At 40.9% G+C, this 18637-nt stretch overlaps 1 protein-coding gene and 1 long non-coding RNA gene across 2 annotated transcripts in view; one reads left to right on the forward strand and one right to left on the reverse strand.

Moving 5' to 3' along the window:
• LOC123879306 (zinc finger protein Xfin-like) overlaps positions 1-18637 on the forward strand; it is a 29482-nt gene continuing 10845 nt past the window's right edge. Inside the window, exons 1-7 of the mRNA XM_045926949.1 lie at positions 1-116; positions 391-565; positions 752-844; positions 974-1108; positions 14082-14329; positions 14809-14858; positions 15567-16819. Of these exons, the coding sequence (XP_045782905.1) occupies positions 43-116; positions 391-565; positions 752-844; positions 974-1108; positions 14082-14329; positions 14809-14858; positions 15567-16819 (2028 nt within the window). The 5' untranslated portion in view covers positions 1-42. The remainder of the gene's footprint in view (positions 117-390; positions 566-751; positions 845-973; positions 1109-14081; positions 14330-14808; positions 14859-15566; positions 16820-18637) is intronic.
• On the reverse strand, positions 1473-8312 carry LOC123879454. Its single transcript, XR_006799008.1, has 3 exons — positions 8293-8312; positions 3755-3760; positions 1473-1578 (listed from the first exon to the last, which is right to left on the reverse strand). It is a non-coding gene; the product is annotated as an uncharacterized LOC123879454 (long non-coding RNA).

Raw genomic sequence — 18637 nt, forward strand, 5'->3', positions numbered from 1 at the left:
AGAAGCTATGTAAGGAAAATTAAAATTTTCAAAATCTTAGAAATGCGTTGCTGTGTGCCCTTCTGCAAAACCACTGCGGAGGTCGTCTCCGAATCCGAGGAGATTACATTTCACGAGTGAGTGTTTCATTTAAACTTTGTATGTACTATAACCTAGACGCTTGCAGCCCTACTTTGTCTGCAGGGAGGTAACTGACCTGAGCCACCTTATTGCCCTGCTTCCCGCCAACCCAGGCTGATCGGAGCACGGCTCACAAGTGCGCGTTCACAAACCGAGCGAGTCTGTATCCAACTGTAGAGCTCCCCTCCAGGCAGAGCTATTTGCATTTTGTTTAATTATGAGTCACACGTTACGGAAGCTCCGAGCTATAGTCCAGAGTGTAATTTCCAGGTTCCCCAGCGAAGTGCATCTCCGAGCTGCTTGGCTCAGAGCCCTCGGCAAACAAGACACTCTCCTGCCAGAGCGTGCTGTGGTCTGCTCGCAGCATTTTCTAAACGATGACATTTATGAAACAGAAAGTGGCTCAAGGCGGATTCGTACTGGTGCTGTCCCCTCACCAGTGCTGGTAACTCCTTCATAATGCTCATAGCTTTCATTTTAAGCTTCAATGTATACTTAGATTGGTATATATACTTAATAGCCCCTTTCAAAGGCTTACCTTTGTACATATGGTTCAAATTCAGCTTTAAGTTCATTATGGAAGTTGGAAGGTGGAAATGATCATACTTATTACTGACAACATTTTGCACAGGTCTGCATGATATGCCTGGACACTCGCAGCAAGCTGTTTCTGATGAGTAAATACAAGCTGGAAGAAGCATATGAACATTTAGTGGGACATCCTGTAAGTTGTATTTCATATCATTCATAAGTCAGTGTGCAGTCTAAGAGCAGTGTCAACTGCTCCAGCAGTAGACCAGTGCACTGCTGCTCTAAAATTGAGCTGTATATGAATTAGTTGTGTTTGTTGCAGTTGTGTGGTCAAGGAAAGCTCAAACCAACGCTTTGTGTGCAATGTGCCCAGAGACTGGTGAACTTTAGCACATTCAGAGACAAGAGCTTGAGAGCGCGCTCCCTGATGATGGAGCTAGTTGACAGACATGAAGTGGTGAGGAATGTTTGATGCACTTTATTGTTATATGTAACAAAATGTTAGGTGCCAACTGTGTCATTTAAGCGAAGTGTAACATGTTACATTGTGAGCATTCATCAAGTCAGTCCGCGTGATATGTTTAGCTGATGGGATGGACACACTCGTTACAAATGTTACGCTACGATGATATTTCAGATCTGCTAACACCTTTTGCTCAAATTTGCCTAAAGGCATGAACTTGTTTCAGATAACAATACGACATGTCAAATTGATAAGCCGTGTAAAGTACCAACTACAGTCTGACATTGTCTCGGCAGTGTCAGAGCCTGACTACTGCGATGTGTACATAGCACACTCCGACGCGGACGGACAGACAGAACTAGACGCGACTGCGACTGCCGCAACTGATGAAGCAGTTGCAGTGAAACGGGAAGTTGAAGACCGTGAAGATGATGAAGACGAGCCACCTGCGGCCGAAACACAGGCTCCCACCGCGTACGTACCATATGTGACAAACACAGGCTCCCACCGCGTACGTACCATATGTGACAAACACAGGCTCCCACCGCGTACGTACCACATGTGACAAACACAGGCTCCCACCGCGTACGTACCATATGTGACAAACACAGGCTCCCACCGCGTACGTACCATATGTGACAAACACAGGCTCCCACCGCGTACGTACCATATGTGACAAACACAGGCTCCCACCGCGTACGTACCACATGTGACAAACACAGGCTCCCACCGCGTACGTACCGTATGTGACAAACACAGGCTCCCACCGCGTACGTACAATATGTGACAAACACAGGCTCCTACCGCGTACGTATATTATATATATTTATTTTCATGTACCAAAATTGTAGTTACAAAGTTAAGATAAATTAAGCTATGTACAAAGGAAATGCTTATCTCTAAACAGAGATTTCTTCCAGCTTCCCCGTGCAGGTTGTGAGTAAGGTGCATAAATACGTGGAATAGGTCCCATGGTACTAGATTTATAAAATGGTTAATACAAGTGCTACACAATAATATTTACACAAATATCTTCCAATAAATACCAAAATAAAATACATACAATAATAATATAATAATAAATAGTTATGCATAATATAATAAAATACGAATAAATATAATATATATATAATATATAAATACTCTATTGTAATGATAGGTAATACTGCTTCACTCTGTATTTGAATGAATGTACTGAGCGGCAATTCTCTCTAATATTCTCAGGAAGTGAGTTCCAAAGATGGGTGGCTAGTACGGTGAAAGATTTGCTGTAGAAGACTGTGTTACAATGGGGAGTGACGAGAGGATTTTTTGAGACACAAGACCGCATAGGCCTAGCAGGAGGGAGCGAGAATTGAAATCGCTCTCGCAGATAACCAGGGGAAGAGGTATTGAGAACATTGTATAGAACAGTCAAAATATGCAAATTGTGACGAAAGCGAATAGGGAGCCATTTAAGCTGACGACGGTAGTCGGAAATGTGGTCGAATTTGCGCAGTCCGTATATAAACCGTATGCACAGATTCTGAAGCCGATCGAGTTTGTCAAGTAGCTCTTCAGTGGCGTCTAAGTAGCACACATCAGCATAGTCGAGAATTGGAAGCAACAGAGAATGTGTTAGCATGATTTTGGTACGTAGCGGAAGAAAACTCTGCAGTCTCTTCAAGGAATGGATTGAATAATGCAAACGTTTACTAAGCTGATTTATATGTGCTGCCCAAGCGAGGTTGCCATCCATAGTCAACCCTAGGTTTTTTGCTGTGAATGTGTAAGCAATGGGTGTGCCATCATAAGAAACCAAAGGCAAATCATTGAAGTTAATACGATTTCTTAGCGGCCTACTTCCAATAATCATAACCTGAGATTTATTAGGGTTAACTAATAAACCAAAAGAGTCAGCCCAATTTTTGATGGCAACTAGATCTGCGTTCAAAGCAGTTATCTCTGTATCCAAGTCTGACAATGATGCATGCCTATAGAGCTGCAGATCGTCTGCATATAGGTGGTAGTTAGAAGTAAGAATTTTGGTGATTTCATTGATGAAAATTGAGAAGAGAAGAGGGGATAGTACACCGCCTTGAGGTACACCAGCAGATAGGCAAGCCCAGTCAGAGTTAGCCTCTTCAGAGTGCACCCTCTGCAGGCGACCATGAAGATAGGAGTGAAACCAGTCAATCGCAGAGGAGGATATGTTAAGAGAACGAAGGATACCAAGAAGGATATCAAAGTCAACTGAGTTAAATGCGTTACTAAAATCCAACAAGGCGATAATAGTCACTTGTTTGTTATCCATTGCATAACGAATGTCATCAGTGACTTTGACTAACGCTGTAACGGTGCTGTGCGAGGGTCGAAAACCTGATTGGAGGGGACTCAGCAGATTGTTCTTAAAGAGATACGTTGATAATTGTTTAAAAACAGCATTTTCAATAATCTTTGATAGGATAGGTAAAATCGAAATAGGACGAAACTGTGAGAGGGAATTAGGATTAGCAATTTTCGGTAGGGGAATAACATGGGCCTTTTTCCAGTCTGTGGGAAAGATCTTATGAGCCAGGGAGAAGTTTAATATGTGAGTAATAATAGGCACCAAAAGATCCAAAACGAGGAATATCATGTCACGGCTCAAGCCATCACTACCGACAGCTTTAGTTGAAATGGAAAGGATGTATTTCTTGACATCCTCCTCCGCAATTTCTTGGAAACAGAAAGTTTCGCACATAGGTGGGGTAATGTTTGTCAACTTTTGAAGAGTTACAATTTTCTTAGAGTCAGAAACTAGAACAGGTGGGGAGGAAAAATGTGTGTTTAGTGCATTTATATCAACAGAGTCTACTAACGTACTATGAAATTTGCCCACACCTAGGGATTTAAGAAATCTCCATTTTTCGGATGTAGAAGCGTTATCTATCGAGGAATGGATATAGCGGCGCTTGGCATCCCTACACATCCTATTGCAGAGATTACGCAATTTCTTATAGGCTGCCACATTTACGTCAGTCGGGGATTTTTTACATTTAGTCTTGGCCTTGTTACGTTTACACATTAGCTTCTTAATTGAGTCGGTCAGCCAAGGTGCTGGTAAATGCCTAATCCTGACAGGCCTCAGTGGAGCATGAGTATTATATAAGTTAATGAGAAGAGTTGTGAAAAGATTTACTTTATTATCAATATCCAGTGCATTATAAACACAGGTCCAGTCAATTTCCGACGCATCTTTCCTTAAACACTCAATATTAATATTTTTGAAATTACGTTGCAAAATAACCTTATGCTTACGTTTTGGCGAGCGCACTTTATAGCGAAGATATAAAAGATCGTGGTAGGAGAAGGGAGCAGTGAGCTGACCATGCAAAAGAACGTTTTGAGGACACGAAGTAATTATCAAGTCTAGAAGAGAGGGAACAAAACTCGGGGCGAAGTGGGTTTCTGAAAGAGGAAGGATAGTCATATTAATGGAAGACACTAACGATTTTAATTTTTGCGATCTACTATCGTTTTTTAATAGGCACGTGTTAAAGTCACCCATTATAATAACGTCGGAATAGGAAGGTGTAAGTTTCTCAAGAAGTTGTTCAAAAGTGTCAAAGTAGTTGATAGTAGATGAAGGACTATATACAACACCAATAAGAAATTTAGAGTGGTGAGTACTGATTTCAAGGAAAAGATGTTCTAGACTACCTGAGTAGGCGGAAGGTGACTGACTAATAATTTTGAATGATAAGTTGTTCCGAATGTAGATACACACACCGCCTCCACCTTTGTCTGTCCGATCATTACGGATAAGAGTAAAACCTGGTAGTCTGTAAAGTTCCGAAGAGAGAGAAGGTTTGAGCCAGGACTCAGAAACGAGAATACAATCGACTAGGACGCCACTAAAAGATGCCAAAAGATCAGCATAATGTGCCGGAATGCTTTGTGCATTAATATGCACAACATTAAGGTAGCGAGAGTCATCAGAAAATATATTATTGAGTTTGCGTTCAAGAGAGATGCTGTAGTCAGAGGAGAAATCACTACACACACTTTGATATTCATCAGAGGAAGAGCATGAAAAGAATTCATCATCACAATGTATTGGTAATATATCAGACATAATAGAGTACTTTATGAAAATAAACTATAAACTTAAAATAAAAATATAAAAAATAAATAAATTATAATAATAAAATACTTGTATATATATATATGTATATAATAATAATACCAAATTCACGAGTCTACTTATATACATTTATACCCGCTAGCATCATAGGAGGAACCGTTTACAACCTAATTATTCATACATTATACAAAACAAAACCAATAATTAAAGCATAAAAGAAAGCACATCAACAACTAACTTAAATTAAACTAAGTAGACAATAACAAGCTGAACCTTAGAACTACATATTTACAATGATAAATCGTTAATTGTCTATATATACTACAGGACAAGCACATTAGATAGGTACCTACTTTACTATACCTGTATAAATACTGGCAGAACGGAATATCTAAATATACAAAGGTGTTATTGTTATATTGTTGGGTTATATTTAATTACGAATAACAATAAGTAATATTCCAATATTCCATTCTTGAACACTTCCAATAAAAACATGAACGAACCAGTACCATTGGACTCGACAAACGTCGTAGGTCCATGTCGTAGAACTGTTAATAACTACTAATTGTCGGCTCCAGTGCTACCGTGTCCATGCCTGTGAATAAGATTCAAGGTTCGCATACACAAAAACGACTGTACCTCGAGACATTTGTCAAGTTCACATCATGAAGCATGTCACTGTCGTCTTCTGTCAATGTCAATTAGCTAATTTTCGACTTTGACTGACTTAGACACAAGTTTGACACACGATGGGTACCTACCGTACGCAATTACGCATAATATAGTAACGTTTGTAAACAAGTATTATAACAGAGAATGGATTACATACACAAATGTGAGGGTGTAGGTACCTCGATGCTAAACTGTATAACTAACTGAGTAGGTAGGTATGTCTACGAGAAGTGATGCAAAACAACAGCGCACAAGAAACTAGCGGCCGAATGAAAAACGTGTACCTGATTAGTAGCTATTAGTTTACTTCTTAATGATTCTTTTGGCCCTCGAGGGTGCATTAAAGGATGGTTTATTCACATTAGAAGTCGGCTTGGCAGTAGGAGCGGCCGCTGAAGGCGTGGCTTCTTCGTCAGCGCGTGCCTGGCTAATGGAATTTACTTCCGTAATGGTTGTGACGCGGTAACGCTTGTTGGCCTGACCCGCAATAATAATAAGACCATCTCTCGTCCAGCACTTCGAAATCCCAAACTTCTGCCTCGCTGCCATGAAAGCGTCGTGCCTGTCTTTTGTCAGAAATTCCGACAGTGTTATGCCAGTATTCTTGAGTGAAGTCTTTGCAAACCACACCTGATTCCTCATTGACAAATCATGGAACTTAAGGAGTATGGCCCGGGGCTTGTCGCTCTTAGGCTGACCGATCCGTTGGCAACGAGTGAGGCAGTCTTCCTGGAAGGCCGACAGCTTGAGATGATCAGACAGAGATGTGCTTACCGTGGCCGCTAGATTGCTGTCATCGCTCTCGGGGATGCCATGTACTAATAGCATCTTTTTTCTGCTCCGCATCTCAAGTTGATCCATTTGCTTGGCTAGGACTTCCACTTGTTGCTGTAGACTTGAGAGAGCTGACAACACGAAGGTCCGGAAAGCATTAAATTGAGCTGCAATATTTGAGGTGGGGCTCGCAGCTGGAATAGCACCTTGCAAGTTTTTTTGAAACTCAGCCATCTGTGTGTTAAAGTGCTCCGTCAACGCCTGTACTGACTGCTGAATGGCCTCCATTTGGTAACTTTTGTAGTGATTGAGGTTATGGTGATGTGATAAAGTTATTTGGATTATTATGTTGCAATTTATGGATTTGATGAATGGAACACTGCTAGCAAGGTATGACAACACTTAAAACATGTTTAAAACTATACTAAGATAATTTTAAATAAATAAAACAATATAAGACTCGCAAAACACGTGCGTGCGTTTTCGATGCCTACCCACGAAAAAACCATATGTGTACGTACGTACGTACGTACGTACGTACCATATGTGACAAACACAGGTTCCCACCGCGTACGTACCATATGTGACAAACACAGGCTCCCACCGCGTACGTACAATATGTGACAAACACAGGCTCCTACCGCGTACGTACCATATGTGACAAACACAGGTTCCCACCGCGTACGTACCATATGTGACAAACACAGGCTCCCACCGCGTACGTACAATATGTGACAAACACAGGCTCCCACCGCGTACGTACAATATGTGACAAACACAGGCTCCTACCGCGTACGTACCATATGTGACAAACACAGGTTCCCACCGCGTACGTACCATATGTGACAAACACAGGCTCCCACCGCGTACGTACAATATGTGACAAACACAGGCTCCCACCGCGTACGTACAATATGTGACAAACACAGGCTCCTACCGCGTACGTACCATATGTGACAAACACAGGTTCCCACCGCGTACGTACCATATGTGACAAACACAGGCTCCCACCGCGTACGTACCATATGTGACAAACACAGGTTTCCACCGCGTACGTACCATATGTGACAAACACAGGCTCCCACCGCGTACGTACAATATGTGACAAACACAGGCTCCTACCGCGTACGTACCATATGTGACAAACACAGGTTCCCACCGCGTACGTACCATATGTGACAAACACAGGCTCCCACCGCGTACGTACAATATGTGACAAACACAGGCTCCCACCGCGTACGTACAATATGTGACAAACACAGGCTCCTACCGCGTACGTACCATATGTGACAAACACAGGTTCCCACCGCGTACGTACCATATGTGACAAACACAGGCTCCCACCGCGTACGTACAATATGTGACAAACACAGGCTCCCACCGCGTACGTACAATATGTGACAAACACAGGCTCCTACCGCGTACGTACCATATGTGACAAACACAGGTTCCCACCGCGTACGTACCATATGTGACAAACACAGGCTCCCACCGCGTACGTACCATATGTGACAAACACAGGTTCCCACCGCGTACGTACCACATGTGACAAACACAGGCTCCCACCGCGTACGTACCGTATGTGACAAACACAGGCTCCCACCGCGTACGTACCATATGTGACAAACACAGGCTCCCACCGCGTACGTACAATATGTGACAAACACAGGCTCCAGCCGCGTACGTACCATATGTAACGAGTAATGCAAAATGTATTATTTGTAGTTTTATTCCATTGGTTCAGTTGTGAACAAGATATTTCCTTTGGTAGAAGTGTTGCACCAAAAAGCTTCCGCGTAAAGGCTGACTAATCTATTATTCACTATTCATTTCAGTCCAATCCAACCTATCTAGAATTTAAATTATGTATCAATTTGAGTAATTGATTAATTATTTATTATTGCTAATTACTATTAATATACAATTCCACAATTAATTTGGTCTCTAATATTCGGCTATTTAATTTGCTGATTTGCAAGTGTAACATAATTATAACAATATCCTTTCAGGCACATTATTTGCAAGCGAGAGTCGTCGGCAGACTGCCATCAAGCTTTGGGTAAGATAACTAACTTTACACGCGTTTTAACTCTTAAGTTGGGACTAGGGTTTGCAATCCAGCGGCATTTTCAATCCAGCTGGATTTATGCTGGATCAAAGTAAATCCAGCTTCTGGCGTTGGATCCAGCGGTGTGGATGCACAATCACCTAAAAACAAGAAACTGTCATTCCATGCAAAAACGCCAAAAAACTTTTCGTTTCGTTTTGTCGCGCGTACTTTAGTTAGTCGCACGCGACGCGATGGAGAGAGCTATGCTTGGAGTTTCTCTATGTGATCAAATCAGAAATGTGTAGATCCGTAGGGGAACAAGAGTAGCCGACATAGTTCAACAGATTGCAAAGCTGAAGTGGCAATAGGCAGGACACATAGTTTGAAAACTCGATAGATATTGGGGTCCCAAGGTGCTGGAATGGTGACCTCGCACCAGAAGATGCAGCGTTGGAAGACCCCCCCACTAGTGGACGGACGACATCAGACGAGTCACAGGGAGCCGCTGGATTCAGGCGGCGCAAGACCGTGGCGTGTGGGAGTCCCTACGAGAGACCTATCTCCAGCCGTGGACGTGTATCGGTTGATGATGATGCTGAAGTGAGGTTGCCCTTCCGTCACCCTTGTGACACGTGCTACACCCTCTCTGCATAGTACCAACTACTTTTAGGTTTGATTTGAGATGAAACGAATATCCGATGTTGTTCTGTTTCAGTCGCTCCTTCGGTTCTCGCGACCAATCACGGAAACGAAGAACATCCAACTGATACAGACGACGAGTTGGGTATATTGTCTTTCGAAAATAATACAATCACTTTTGAATATTCAACGAAACCTCAGCACTCCGAACTAAAACCAAAGGAAATCTTTACAAAAATAAATAATAATAATAATAAGCCTTTTGTTTGTAAGTTGTGCGATTATAAAAGTTCACAAAATAGTAATTTACTGAGGCACATGAGGACTCACACTGGCGAAAAGCCTTTTGTCTGTAAGTTGTGCGATTATAAATGTTCAGTTAACAGTAGTTTAGTGAGTCACATGAGGACACACACTGGCGAAAAGCCTTTCGTTTGTAAGTTCTGTAAATATAAATGCACAGAAAATGGTAATTTAGTGAAACACATGAGGACTCACACTGGCGAAAAGCCTTTTGTTTGTAAGTTATGCGATTATAAATGCACAGAAAATGGTAGTTTAGTGAAACACATGAGGACTCACACTGGCAATAAGCCTTTTGTTTGTGAGTTGTGCGATTATAAATTTACACAAAACAGTAGTTTAGTGAAACACATGAGGACTCACACTGGCGAAAAACCGTTTGTTTGTAAGTTCTGTAAATACAAATGCACAGAAAGTGGTAGTTTAGTGAAACACATGAGGACTCACACTGGCGAAAAACCGTTTGTTTGTAAGTTCTGTAAATACAAATGCACAGAAAGTGGTAGTTTAGTGAAACACATGAGAACTCACACTGGCGAAAAGCCATTCGCTTGTAAGTTCTGTAAATACAAATGCACAGAAAGTGGTAGTTTAGTGAAACACATGAGGACTCACACTGGCGAAAAGCCTTTCGCTTGTAAGTTCTGTAAATACAAATGCACAGAAAATGATAGTTTAGTGAAACACATGAGGACTCACACTGGCGAAAAGCCTTTTGTTTGTAAGTTGTGCGATTATAAATGTACAGTTAACAGTAGTTTAGTGAGTCACATGAGGACTCACACTGGGTAAGCACCTCGGCTCTTGCTTGTAAGCTAAGCAAGGACAGCTGTCGCGGAACTGCTAGTTCGCTCTGAGGCGTCCTGTACATGAAGCCGGAGCCGCACCGTGAGTTAGGGTGAGATCTATATAGCGCGCTCTGCCTTTGCTTAGACTTAAGACAGAGTTAAAACGAGACAAAGCTATATCTCTCACATAAATCTCTCTCGTTTTAACTCAAGCTTTAGTCAGAGCAAAGTCAAAGTGCGCTTTATAGATTTCAGCCTTAGTGTAAACATATAAGAATCGCACATGAATCGTAGCGAGCTACGTAAGCGGCAGCTTGCAGGGTGGACTGAGGGAAACGAAGGCTATTTACTTACTCATTTTATTCTTAACCTAGCTTGTACTTAAGGTGACAGTATTGTTCACCTACTAAATTAATGAGTTATACCTACTTAATTATTAAATAAATCTTTAGTTTTCATATGTACTTCCTCTCCACTACACTGAGATGTTGGTTACATTGGGATCACGTGCAGACGCGAGCGGAATTGATGGTGATGCTATGCGCTGGTGTTACAAGGTCGTGCTGCGTCGGCGAATTGCCCCACGTAGTAGATATACGTAACTGGTTTCATATCGCATTCAGAATTTAAAATAATAAATCGTTTACCTACGAAATTATTACGTATAAAGTACTATTGATGGATGAATTGTTACCCATATTATGTAATAACTAATAAACTATGATTAGTTTTTATTGTAATCCATTTTTTATGTATGATTATTTGTTAAAATACAGTGATGGCAAAACAGGGATTTTAAGTTCAGTCGGATGCAACAGCTAGTGTATAGTGACAGTTGTCATAGTGAGCTATGTGCAGCGCATGTTACGCTAGTGCCGTCCAAGGGGCGCGCCGCTGTAGGTATATTTCTCGGGTCACGCAAGCCCGACCTGTCTGTACTTGAAATTATTGTATTTAGATTTTAAACTAATTTAAACTTTTTTATTATGGAAACTGTATGAATTGTTATATTATGTACCTCCTGACCAATAAATTATGATAAGTTTTTACTTTATTCTGCCTTTTATTGATAAAACTCGCCTTTTATTTGCTAAAGATGCATTCTAAAGGTGCATACTGACTAGCAGGATGATTCGGCTGTTATATAATAGAAAATAAACTACAAATAGTATAAGGATTACAATAATTATTCAATATAATCGGGGCAAAAAAAAAAAATCATTCGTGTGTCCCCTTGCAAATAAATATAGAAGGTATTCGATACTTTACTTCTTAGGGTTCCGAAGAATAGAATAGAATAGATTTTTATTCAAGTAAACTTTTACAAGTGCTACCTATCTCAAACGAAAAAACGGAACCTTTATAGGATCACTTTATTGTGTCTGTCTGTCTGCCCGTCTGTCGTGTCTATTAAGAAAACCTATAGGGTCCTGTCCGTTGATCTAGAATCATAAAAGGCTAGTAGGTATAGTCTTACAGCACAATAGTAACGGAAAAAATCCGAAAAAACGTGAATTTATGTTTTAATTTTCAAAGTGAGATAGCTATACTGAGTGGGATACCATATGAAAGGGCTTTACTTGTACATTCTTAAACAGATTTTTATTTATTTTAATGCATAATAGTATTTGATTTATCGTGCAAAATATACTCGCGTATGGAACGCTCGGTGTGCAAGTCTGACTCGCACTTGGCTGGTTTTTAAGTATTATGTACTTTTAAGTAAGTAGAGACAGAGTCAGCTCGTACCAGACCTTCATTATTTTCTAAAAGCTGAGTTTAAAAGTTTAAGGTTTCTGGATGCGGGTTTGCAACGGTTCTAACCATAGACCTACGATTTTTCGCTTCGTTCTAACTGTCTGGCAATGCATGACGTGATTTCTAAAATGTATTATTGCGTATATATAATAATAAATATAGTTTGACGAAAGAACTTTTACACCTTATTACCTGTCATCTCTCAAAGCCACCATGATCCAAACTTCATATAGTCGCTGATCGTTCCTCCCTGTGTTGGGGACAATACGCAGAGAAACTTTCAGCTTTTATACAATAACGAAGGTCTGGCACGCGCTGGTTCTTAGTATAAAACCGGTTGCCTTTGTGCATTAATCACTTAGATTAGGTTAGGATACCTAATCAAAGATTTTTCGTGGATTCAAAGATCACAATGTTCAACACATTTCTAGTGTTACCCGTTGTCATTTTACGTTTGACAGCAGCTGTTTTGTGATTTTTAAGCACAGCTCTTTGCTATTGATCTGTGGTGGTGACCTTGATTTGTTATCTACTAAATAGAAGCTTTGTAAGGAAAATTAAAATTTTCAAAATCTTAGAAATGCGTTGCTGTGTGCCCTTCTGCAAAACCACTTCGGAGGTCGTCTCAAAATCCGAGGAGATTACATTTCACGAGTGAGTGTTTCATTTAAACTTTGTATGTACTATAACCTAGACGCTTGCAGCCCTACTTTGTCTGCAGGGAGGTAACTGACCTGAGCCACCTTATTGCCCTGCTTCCCGCCAACCCAGGCTGATCGGAGCACGGCTCACAAGTGCGCGTTCACAAACCGAGCGAGTCTGTATCCAACTGTAGAGCTCCCCTCCAGGCAGAGCTATTTGCATTTTGTTTAATTATGAGTCACACGTTACGGAAGCTCCGAGCTATAGTCCAGAGTGTAATTTCCAGGTTCCCCAGCGAAGTGCATCTCCGAGCTGCTTGGCTCAGAGCCCTCGGCAAACAAGACACTCTCCTGCCAGAGCGTGCTGTGGTCTGCTCGCAGCATTTTCTAAACGATGACATTTATGAAACAGAAAGTGGCTCAAGGCGGATTCGTACTGGTGCTGTCCCCTCACCAGTGCTGGTAACTCCTTTATAATGCTCATAGCTTTCATTTTAAGCTTCAATGTATACTTATATATACATAATAGCCCTTTCAAAGGCTTACCTTTGTACATACAGTTCAAATTTCAAGCTTTAGGTTCATTATGGAAGTTGGAAGGTAGGAAATGATCATACTTATTACTTACAACATTTTGCACAGGTCTGCATGATATGCCTGGACACTCGCAGCAAGCTGTTTCTGATGAGTAAATACAAGCTGGAAGAAGCATATGAACATTTAGTGGGACATCCTGTAAGTTGTATTTCATATCATTCATAAGTCAGTGTGCAGTCTAAGAGCTGTGTCAACTGCTAGAGCAGTAGACCAGTGCACGGCCGCTCCAAGATTGAGCTGTATATAAATTAGTTGTGTTTGTTGCAGTTGTGTGGTCAAGGAAAGCTCAAACCAACGCTTTGTGTGCAATGTGCCCAGAGACTGGTGAACTTTAGCACATTCAGAGACAAGAGCTTGAGAGCGCGCTCCCTGATGATGGAGCTACTTGACAGACATGAAGTGGTGAGGAATGTTTGATGCACTTTATTGTTATATGTAACAGAATGTTAGGTGCCAACTGTGTCATTTAAGCGAAGTGTAACATGTTACATTGTGAGCATTCGTCTAGTCAGTCCGCATGATATGTTTAGCTGATGGGATGGACACACTCGTTACAAATGTTACGCTACGATGATATTTCAGATCTGCTAACACCTTTAGGTGCTCAAATTTGCCTAAAGGCATGAACTTGTTTCAGATAACAATACGACACGTCAAATTGATAAGCCGTGTAAAGTACCAACTACAGTCTGACATTGTCTCGGCAGTGTCAGAGCCCGACTACTGCGATGTGTACATAGCACACTCCGACGCGGACGGACGGACAGAACTAGACGCGACTGCGACTGCCGCAACTGATGAAGCAGTTGCAGTGAAACGGGAAGTTGAAGACCGTGAAGATGATGAAGACGAGCCAGCCGCGGCCGAAACACAGGCTCCCACCGCGTACGTACCATATGTGACAAACACAGGCTCCCACCGCGTACGTACCATATGTGACAAACACAGGTTCCCACCGCGTACGTACCATATGTGACAAACACAGGCTCCCACCGCGTACGTACCATATGTGACAAACACAGGCTCCCACCGCGTACGTACCATATGTAACGAGTAATGCAAAATGTATTATTTGTAGTTTTATTCCATTGGTTCAGTTGTGAACAAGATATTTCCTTTGGTAGAAGTGTTGCACCAAAAAGCTTCGGCGTAAAGACTGACTAATCTATTATTCACTATTCAATTCAGTCCAATCCAACCTATCTAGAATTTAAATTATGTATCAATTTTAGTAATTGATTAATTATTTATTATTGCTAATTACTATTAATACACAATTCCACAATTAACTTGGTCTCTAATATTCGGCTATTTAATTTGCTGATTTACACGTGTAACATAATTATAACATTATATCCTTTCAGGCACATTATTTGCAAGCGAGAGTCGTCGGCAGACTGCGATCAAGCTTTGGGTAAGATAACTAGCTTTACACGCGTTTTAACTCTTAAGCTGGGACTAGGGTTTGCAATCCAGCGGCATTTTCAATCCAGCTGGATTTATGCTGGATCAAAGTAAGCCCAGCTTTTGGCGTTGGATCTAGCGGTGAGGATCCACAATCACCTAAAAACAAGAAACTGTCATTCCATGCAAAAACGCCCAAAAACTTTTCGTTTCGTTTTGTCGCGCAGACTTTAGTTAGTCGCACGCGACGCGATGGAGAGAGCTATGCTTGGAGTTTCTCTACGTGATCAAATCAGAAATGAGTAGATCCGTAGAGGAACAAGAGTAGCCGACATAGTTCAACGAGTTGCGAAGCTGTAGTGGCAATAGGCAGGGCACATAGTTTGTAAACTCGATAGATATTGGGATCCCAAGGTGTTGGAATGGTGACCTCGCAGCAGAAGACGCAGCGTTGGAAGACCCCCCACTAGTGGACGGACGACATCAGACGAGTCGCAGGGAGCCGCTGGATTCAGGCGGCGCAAGACCGTGGCGTGTGGGAGTCCCTACGAGAGACCTATGTCCAGCCGTGGACGTGTATCGGTTGATGATGATGATGATGAAGTGAGGTTGCCCTTCTGTCACCCTTGTGACACGTGCTACACCCTCTCTGCACAGTACCAACTACTTTTAGGTTTGATTTGAGATGAAACGAATATCCGATGTTGTTCTGTTTCAGTCGCTCCTTCGAATCTCGCGACCAATCACGGAAACGAAGAACATCCAACTGATACAGACGACGAGTTGGGTATAATATTGTCTTTCGAAAATAATACAAACACTTTTGAATATTCAACGAAACCTCGGGACTCCGAACTAAAACCAAAGGAAACCTTTACAAAAATAAGTAATAATATCAATATTCGAACGACGAGGCGAAACAAACACAATTCCCAGGATATATCCGGTACACAGTTAGGAAACTATACTGACCAGATACAGTATATCTGTGACGTTTGCCAAAAGATATTTCAACGGAAAAGTTCCTTAGTTATCCACATTAGGGCGCACACTTACGCTAACACTTTCTCATGTAAGTTAAGAAAGCGCAAATTCAGTCAAAATAGTACGTCATCGAGCCCCAAGCGGACTCACACTGGCGAAAAGCTTTTTGTTTGTAAGTTGTGCGATTATAAATGTACAGTTAACAGTAATTTAGTGAGTCACATGAGGACACACACTGGCGAAAAGCCATTCGCTTGTAAGTTCTGTAAATACAAATGCACAGAAAATGGTAGTTTAGTGAAACACATGAGGACTCACACTGGCGAAAAGCCTTTTGTTTGTAAGTTGTGCGATTATAAATGTACAGTTAACAGTAATTTAGTGAGTCACATGAGGACTCACACTGGCGAAAAGCCTTTTGTCTGTAAGTTGTGCGATTATAAATGTACAGTTAACAGTAGTTTAGTAATGCACATGAGGACCCACAATGGCGAAAAACCTTTTGTTTGTAAGTTATGCGATTATAAATGCACAGGAAATGGTAATTTAGTGAAGCATATGAGGACTCACACTGGCGAAAAACCGTTTGTTTGTAATTTCTGTAAATACAAATGCACAGAAAGTGGTAGTTTAGTGACACACATGAGGACTCACACTGGTGAAAAGCCATTCGCTTGTAAGTTGTGTAAATACAAATGCACCGAAAATGGTACTTTAGTGAAACACATGAGAACTCACACTGGCGAAAAGCCTTTCGCTTGTAAGTTCTGTAAATATAAATGCACAGAAAGTGGTAGTTTAGTGAAACACATGAGGACTCACACTGGCGAAAAGCCTTTTGTCTGTAAGTTGTGCGATTATAAATGTACACAAAACAGTAGTTTAGTGAGTCACATGAGGACACACACTGGCGAAAAGCCATTCGCTTGTAAGTTCTGTAAATACAAATGCAAAGAAAATGGTAGTTTAGTGAAACACATGAGGACTCACACTGGCGAAAAGCCTTTTGTTTGTAAGTTGTGCGATTATAAATGTACAGTTAACAGTAATTTAGTGAGTCACATGAGGACTCACACTGGCGAAAAGCCTTTTGTTTGTAAGTTGTGCGATTATAAATGTACAGTTAACAGTAGTTTAGTAATGCACATGAGGACCCACAATGGCGATAAACCTTTTGTTTGTAAGTTGTGCAATTATAAAAGTTCACGAAATGGTAGTTTAGTGAGTCATATGAGGACTCACACTGGCGAAAAGCCTTTTGTCTGCAAGTTGTGCAATTATAAATGTACACAAAACAGTAGTTTAGTGAGTCACATGAGGACTCACACTGGGTAAGCTCCTCGGCTCTTGCTTGTAAGCTAAGCAAGGACAGCTGTCGCGGAACTGCTAGTTCGCTCTGAGGCTTCCTGTACATGAAGCCGGAGCCGCACCGTGAGTTAGTGTAAACAAATAAGAATCGCATATGAGTCGTAGCGAGCTACGTAAGCGGCAGCTTGCAGGGTGGACTGAGGGAAACGAAGGCTATTTACTTACTCATTTTATTCTTAACCTAGCTTGTACTTAAGGTGACAATACAGTTCACCTACTGAATTAATGAGTACCTTATTAACTAAATCTTCAGTTTTCATATGTACTGAGATGTTGGTTACATTGGGATCACGTACAGACGCGAGCGGAATTGATGGTGATGCTATGCGCTGGTGTTACAAGGTCGTGCTGCGTCGGCGAATTGCCCCACGTAGTAGATATACGTAACTGGTTTCATATCGCATTCAGAATTTAAAATAATAAACCGTTTACCTACGAAATTATTACATATAAAGTACTATTGATGAATGAATTGTTACCCATATTATATAATAACTAATAAACTATGATTAGTTTTTATGTATGATTATTTGTTAAAATACAGTGATGGCAAAACAGGGATTTTAAGTACAGTCGGATGCAACAGCTAGTGTATGTGACAGTTGTCATAGTGAGCTATGTGCAGCGCATGTTACGCTAGTGCCGTCCAAGGGGCGCGCCGCTGTAGGTATATTTCTCGGGTCACGCAAGCCCGACCTGTCTGTACTTGAAATTATTGTATTTAGATTTTAAGCTAATTTAAAAAGTTAATTATAGAAACTGTATGAATTGTTATATTATGTACCTACTGACCAATAAATTATGATAAGTTTTTACTTTATTCCGCCTTTTATTGATAAAACTCGCCTTTAATTTGCTAAAGATGCATTCTAAAGGTGCATACTGACCAGCAGGATGATTCCGCTGTAATATAATAAAAACTAAACTACAAATATGTAGTATAATGATTACAATAATAATTATTCAATATAATTTGGGCAAAAAAAAAATGTTATTCGTGTGTCCCCTTGCAAATAAATATAGAAGGTTTTTGATACTTTACTTGTTAGGGTCTATACCTCATAGGAAAAAACTGAACCTTTATAGGATCACTTTATTGTGTCTCTGTCTGTTCTACTGTCCGTCTGTCAGGAAAACCTCTAGGGTACTTCCCGTTGACTTATAATCATGATATTTGGTAAATTGGTAGGTCTAATAGCACAAGCACAGAATAATATAATAGTACTATGCACACGTAACGGAAAAAATCCGAAAACCGTGAATTTGTGTTTCAATTTTCACATTAAGATAACCATACCAAGCGGGGTATCATATGAAAAGGCTTTTTTTAAACAGATTTTTATTTATTTTTATGAATAATAGTTTTTGCTTTATCGTGCAAAATGGAAAAAATACTCGCGTAGGTACGGAACCCTCCATGCGCAACAAGTCTGACTT

This window comes from Maniola jurtina, chromosome 28, assembly GCF_905333055.1.
Source record: "Maniola jurtina chromosome 28, ilManJurt1.1, whole genome shotgun sequence".
In the NCBI taxonomy this organism is placed as follows: Eukaryota; Metazoa; Arthropoda; class Insecta; order Lepidoptera; family Nymphalidae; genus Maniola; species Maniola jurtina.